This window comes from Cherax quadricarinatus, chromosome 45 (assembly GCF_038502225.1).
Source record: "Cherax quadricarinatus isolate ZL_2023a chromosome 45, ASM3850222v1, whole genome shotgun sequence".
Taxonomy (NCBI): Eukaryota; Metazoa; Arthropoda; class Malacostraca; order Decapoda; family Parastacidae; genus Cherax; species Cherax quadricarinatus.
Genome location: NC_091336.1, coordinates 21,857,699 through 21,865,198, shown reverse-complemented (window position 1 = coordinate 21,865,198; position 7,500 = coordinate 21,857,699). Strand labels below are relative to the sequence as shown.

General features: G+C 35.9%; 1 protein-coding gene across 1 annotated transcript in view; it reads left to right on the top strand.

Moving 5' to 3' along the window:
• LOC128694904 (neural cell adhesion molecule 2-like) overlaps window positions 1–7,500 on the top strand; it is a 426,519-nt gene that overhangs the window by 415,925 nt on the left and 3,094 nt on the right. Inside the window, exons 11-12 of the mRNA XM_070094360.1 lie at window positions 830–1,414; window positions 4,408–4,478. Coding sequence (XP_069950461.1) covers window positions 830–1,414; window positions 4,408–4,478 — 656 coding nt within the window. The remainder of the gene's footprint in view (window positions 1–829; window positions 1,415–4,407; window positions 4,479–7,500) is intronic.

The window sequence follows — 7,500 nt, the reverse complement described above, 5'->3', positions numbered from 1 at the left end:
TGAGGTGTTCCTCTCGGTGTATATACATACCGAGAGGTGCTAATCTGAGTGTTATACACACACACACCAAGTATATAAATGCCGAGATGGTGAAAAAATAGACACGAACACAGTATAATGAGATTCTTTATTGTCAAAAAAGGATCGCATTATACTGCATTTGCGTTTATTTTTCCATCATGTTATTTTATACTTGATACTGGTCCAAGACCGAACGTAACTTACACGAGTGAGAAGATTATTATTATTATTATTATAATCAAGGGGGAAGCGCTAAACCCGGAGGATTATACAGCGCCTGGGGGGGGGGATGTGGAAGGCATCCAGGCTTAATTCGGGGAACTGGAGCACAGATCCAATTCCCTAAATCAAGAGCCCCTCACCAACATCAAGGAACCTTCCTTGAGGGGACGAGTGAGAAGAGTCACAGTTCAGAGTCTCGAATTTCGGTCAAGAAAATAGTCTTCTATTATAACTATTATTATTGTTATTATTAATATTAACATGAATTGATGTACCTGAGTCATTTAGCGCAAGGAATGGTGGAGGTTGGATTCACAGTTCGCGAGACACTGTTCTTGTGAAGCGGAAGAACAAGCCTCTTCTACCGGCGAAGTACGATAATTATACTTATGTGGACCTGTACCAAAATAAACTTACTAAGTGTCAGTATAAGGATGCTCTCTGCAAACTGTATCTATCTTTTCCACTATTCTCGCAGAAAATGGGTTTCTACGGAAAAAAAATCTTGAAGTTTTCATTCGTTATCTTTAGGTTATTTGTGATTTGTTCCAGTAGTGGTATTATGATTTCTTTTCTTCTGTGACAGCGGCTCCGGACCCGGTGTATAACTGCAGCGTGTGGCACAACGCCAGTGCTGCGGGTGAGGTTGTAGTCTCTTGTGAGGCGGGGTGGAGCGGAGGCCTGACACAGACTTTCACACTGGAGGTGCGACAGCTGTCATCAACAGGGAAGGCTGGAGATCTAGCAGCATCCTTCGCGCACCAGATTCAACCACACTTCACTGTCACGGGTCTTGCACCGGGAACCGAATACCAACTGGCCGTAGGGGCGTCCAACACCCAAGGCGCGGCTCCTGTGACCCTTCTCATCCACCATACCCCTATTGACGTAGCTGAAAAGAGAACGAGCGCGGATGCGGCCGAGTCCTTTGGCATGGGCGTCACCAGGGTGATGCTGGCTGGCATCCTAGCGGTGGTGGTGGGCACTGTGGGTTCCCTAGTAGTCTGCTCGGTGGTGGTGGTGCTGGTGGTGCGTGGGCGGCACCGACACGCCCACAACCAGCCAGGAATCATGTACGACAAGGCAGCCACTACCCACGCCAAGAGCTGTGACCACACTGGTGACTTCGATCAAGTCCATCGTGGACCTGACCTCATTCTTGTCAAGACTGGTGAGTGTTAATATATCATTTTTATTATTGCAATTATATTATTATTATTATTATTATTATTATTATTATTATTATTATTATTATTATTATTATTATTATTATTATTATTATTATTATTTTAATTATTTTTTATTTATTATTATAATAATTTTTGCTGTTGCTACTATAATTATTGGCAAGCATTAAATCCGTAGGGGTTACACAGCTTCTGGGGAACGCGAGACAATAAGTTTCCATCCAAGAAAGGGGAGAATAAGACCAATTCCTCAGATCAAGAGCCCCTAACCAGCTTCAAAAAAAACCGCCCCTGGGGAAAACTAGCTCTAATTCCTCGTAACAAGATAATCAAGATATCATCCAAATTATTATTATTATAATAAAAAAGAAGCGCTAAACCACAAGGGCTATACAGGATATCATCCAAAGATATTAAAAATATTTTCTTACACAAACACAAACAAAAACAAAGCAAACATTTCTAAGCTATATCTTTTACAAGCAATTTACCTAAATAATAATAATAATAATAATAATAATAATAATAATAATAATAATAATAATAATTATAATAATAATAATAATTAGAATAATAATAATAATAATAATAATAATAATAATAATAATAATTAGAATAATAATAATAATAATAATAATAATAATAATAATAATAATAATAATAATAATAATAATTAGAATAATAATAATAATAATAATAATAATAATAATAATAATAATAATAATAATAATAATAATAGTAATAATAATAATAATGAGGGGGTTAGCGCTGAACCCGTAGGGGTCACATAGCACCTGCTGGGAATAAAGTCAGGATCGATCTAAGGAAAAGCGAGTACGTAGCTTCCATTCTTACAATCAAGAACTCAACACCTGCGTCAAGGGTAATTAGGTGGCTAATGACGAGGAGGGGGGGAGGGTTTAAGACTATCGACCCCCACTAAGGGGGGTCATTAAGAGACTTTTCCCACCTCCAGACAAGAGTACTTGAAAAACGCCCGAGGGAAATACACATTTCCGTGTATGTCCTGTGAAGGAGGGAAATTGTTCCATGCGGGAAGGAGTGTGTCTTCACCAAGCTTCTTCTTTCCGCCGGAGTTATAATCGTGTTATTACACCTAATTTCCTCCCTTGTTTTTTTACCATCGTCTCAACTTCTGCAGGTATTACGCAGATATTTTCTTCTTGGGGTTTCCTCCTCTCTGAGGCAGGTTAAACATTATTATTATTATTATTATTATTATTATTATTATTATTATTATTATTATTATTATTATTATTATTATTATTATTAATTATTATCATTATTATTAATATTATTATTTTATTATTATTATTATTAATTATTATTATCATTATTAGCAATATTTTATTATTATTATTATTATTATTATTATTATTATTATTATTATTATTATCATTATTATTATTATTTTATTATTATTATTATTATTATTATCATTATTATTATTTTATTAGTAGTAATAGTAGTAATAACAGTAGCAGTAGCAGCAGCAGTACTAGTAGTAGTAGTAGTAGTAGTAGTAGTAGTAGTAGAAGTAGTAGCATTATCATCATGATCATCAACATTATTTTGATGACATGCGTAAAACTCGTGTGGAACATTCAGCTCCAGGAGTGGTGGAGGCTCGATTCTCCGTCCACTAATGGCTCACCCATTAACAGCAAGTAAAACAGACCCAAATTTCCAACTTTATACATATTCATATATGCAAATATGTTCAAAATTCAGATTGTCTTTTATTGGGATCTATATATTGTTGGTAAAATGTTTCAGATTATTGTCGTTATTATTATTATTATTATTATTATTATTATTATTATTATTATTATTATTATTATTATTATTATTATTATTATTATTATTATTATTATTATTATTATTATTATTATTATTATTATTATTATTAATATTATTACTATTATTATTATTATTATTATTATTATTATTATTATTATTATTATTATTACTGGTAATACTGTTATTAATGTTATTATTATTAATAATATTTCATTATTACTATTAATAGTTTTTATTGTTATTATTATTATTATTATTATTATTGTTATTATTATTATTATTATTATTATTATTATTATTATTATTATTATTTTTATTGTTGTTGTTGTTATTGCATATTATTTAAGTGAGTTTTTAATTTTTTACTTTTTAAGGTTACTATTATCCTTAATTATATTAAAGGTACGTTTGAGTTACCTTAACATATTACCAACATGTAATATGTTAAGGCATATCATACGTTACCTTTGAAAATGGTTAGTATAATTTACCTTTGAAACATGGTAAGGTAATTATTGCCTTTGTAGTCTTTAAATATAACTCATACTTTCGTAATGTATTAAGGTAACACTTACTTTTGTAAAGTGTTAAAGGAGCTGTTATCTTTGTAGGTGTTATCGTAAGGTAACACTTGCTTTTGTGAAGTGTTAAAGGAGCTGTTATCTTTGTAGGTGTTATCGTAAGGTAACACTTGCTTTTGTAAAGTGTTAAAGGAGCTGTTATCTTTGTAGGTGTTATCGTAAGGTAACACTTGCTTTTGTGAAGTGTTAAAGGAGCTGTTATCTTTGTAGGTGTTATCGTAAGGTAACACTTGCTTTTGTAAAGTGTTAAAGGAGCTGTTATCTTTGTAGGTGTTATCCTAAGGTAACACTTGCTTTTGTGAAGTGTTAAAGGAGCTGTTATCTTTGTAGGTGTTATCGTAAGGTAACACTTGCTTTTGTAAAGTGTTAAAGGAGCTGTTATCTTTGTAGGTGTTATCGTAAGGTAACACTTACTTTTGTAAAGTGTTAAAGGAGCTGTTATCTTTGTAGGTGTTATCGTAAGGTAACACTTGCTTTTGTAAAGTGTTAAAGGGGCTGTTATCTTTGTAGGTGTTATCGTAAGGTAACACTTGCTTTTGTGAATATATTAAGGAAACTCTACCATTTTTCAACAGGAAAGAAGGAAGGGAAACAGGCCAACCCATCCGTTGCCACGTGTGGAGCAGCCACTCCAGGCACCATAACAGTAAGTGCCATTCTTCCCTTCGTTATTTGGTTACTGGTTACACACTCCCCCTTCAAGAAGTGAAGGGATAATAGCCCAGAGAATATTAAGTACCTTTACCCTTCCTTCAATCAAATCTCATTAAATCCCTTTCCTTTGGTCTCTTAAATAGTGCAAAATAAATAGTGTAGGATTTAATATATGTGGCTTAAGAACTCACCTGCCATGGGATCAAACCCTACCAGTTCTGTGGTTTTAGAAGGATAAAAAGTCACAATACAGTGACTGGAACATTACATAAATAATCCACACATAGGAGAGAAGAGCTTACGATGATGTTCAGGTTCGATTTTGACCATTTACAAAGTGTGACTTTGTAAATGGTCCTAGTCTGACCGAAACGTCGTCGTAAGCGTCTCTCTCGCCTATGCGTTATTTGTGCATTGTTATTTAAAATACACGATATTTGATATTTCACTTTATTTTTACGCTTTTTTAATTATCAAGAATTTTTATTAATTATTATTATTACTATTAATAATAATAATAATAATAATAATAATAATAATAATAATAATAATAAAAATAATAATAATAATAATAATAATAAGTTTTTCTTTTTCGGGCCACCCTGCCTTGGTGGGAATCGGCCAGTGTGATAATAATAAAAATTATAATAATAATAATAATAATAATAATAATAATAATAATAATAATAATCTTTATTTCTACAAGTACATGTACAAGGTATACTGGACTAGCTGACATCAATGACATATTACTATATAGAAAGCCCCTTGTTATGCAGAACATTTCGGGCAAATTAGGTCAATTTTATCCCCAGGATGTGACCCACACCAGTCGACTGACACCCAGGTACCCATTTTACTGCTAGGTGAACAGGGATAGTAGGTCCTGTATCCACCCGTACCGGGGATCGAACCACGGATTTCAGTGTTGGAGATGAGTGCGCTAGCAATCGAACTACGGGACATGATGGAACATTACATGAAAGAAATGAGGGTTCTATTGTTACCATTTTTATAGTCATGGGGGAGCGCTAAACCAGTAGGGACCATACAGCGTTAGAAGGAAATGAGATAATCAGGTTCGATCCAATGAAAGGGAAAGTAGATCAAGTTACTTGGACCAAGAGCCTTAAGCATCATCAAAGAACTCCCCGTTGAGAAGGATCCTGTTGATACAGACTGATCTCCCTAATAATAGTTCCAGAGTGTAATCTACCACGAAACGGGAGGGGTTTGAACTCGTGGCGAGTCCTGAAACTTACTTGCAATGAGTTCAAACTCCACCCGTTTCGTGTTGCTTTTACAATCGTGTTATTACGATTTCGTGAGTCAAGGTAAGAAAGGTTTAAAGCCTTCAGAGTCACATCATGTTACATGACCCACGACTAGTGAGGGCAGGACTATTTAATAATGAAAGAATATCATGCTATATTTGGAATGCAATATCGGTGAGAAAGATACATGTGCAGCACTGTGGTATCTTATTGCCGAAAATTTCGCTTGTTTCGCGTTGTATTTCTCGGTCAAACACAGAGGTGATTACTAGTGACAGAAGTGGAAGGGTATTTTGGAGGTGTTCACCTCTGTATTCAACTGATTCGTTTTGCAACGAGAGCGAAACGTTACGTCAATACAAAGATTAGTCTTGCAGATGTATTTTACTCATTACTGGCAGACTATACCGACAAGTATATAAATTAAACGCAACATGCGGCATTTTTTTTTTATCGCGAATTCTCAATTAAATGGCACAAATCAAACTGCGTCTTATTTACACAATGAAAGACTGGTTTTAACTTCATCTCTTTGTACTGGCAGCTCGCCAATAGAAGTAATGGTCGATGAAGTGTTGTGTGTAGCACTCAAATGGTGTAGCCAGGTGAAAAGGGAGTTTTATTTGCATACGTCATGGGAAAAGAGGGACTAGTTGTGGAGAACAATGGACAAGTGTAGTGGAGCAATGAAAAGGGAAAGTGGGAGCAATATACGAGGAAGGGAAGGATCAGTGGAAGGATGGTGGATCTATAGAAGGAAAGAGGAGGATCAGCAGAAAGCCGGGGAAGGGAAGAATATCAATAAATGAAGGAGCGGAATGGATCCATGAAAGGTGAGAAGGTAGGATCAATGGGGGAAGAGATCCACAGCAGAAGAAAGAAGGAACATTGGAAGAGGGGGGATCAATAGCAAGGAAGGAAACCTGGAGTTTACCTGGAGAAGGTTTCAGGGTTCAACTCCCCCGCGGCTCAGTCTGAGACCAGGCCTCATGGTGTATCAGGGTCTGATCAACCAGGCTGTTACTGCTGGCCACACACAAACTGACATACGAACCACAGCCCGGTTGGTCAGGTACTGACTTCAGGTGCCTGTCCAGTGCCTTCTTGAAGACAGCCAGGGATCTATTGGTAATTTCCCCTTATGTATTCTGGGAGGCAGTTGAACAGTTTTGGGCCCCGGACACTCATTGTGTTCTCTCTCAATGTACTCGTGGTGCCTCTGTTTTTCATTGGGGGAATATTGCATCTCCTGCCGAGTCTTTTGCTTTTATAGGGAGTGATTTTCGTGTGCAGGTTTGGTACCAATCCCTCCAGGACCTCCAAAGTGTATATATATCATCATGCATCTCTCTTGCCTGCATTCCAGGGAATACAGATCAAGGACCTTCAACCATTCCCAGTAATTTAGGTGCCTCATTGCACTTATGTATGCCATGAAAGTTCTTTGTACACTCTCCAGGTCTGCAATGTCACCAGCCTTAAAGGGGCCCGTAAGTGCACAGCAGTATTCCAGCCCAGGGAGAACAAGCGATTTGAAGAGAATCATCATGGGCTTGGCATCCCTAGTTTTGAAGGTTCTCATTATCCATCTTATCATTTTCCTAGCAGATGCAGTAGATACATTGTTGTGGTCTTTGAAGGAAAGAGCCTCTGACATTATCACTCCCAGGTCATTCACATTACTTTTTCTCCCTATTGTATGGTTAGAATTTGTCGTATACCCTGATACAATTTTAATTT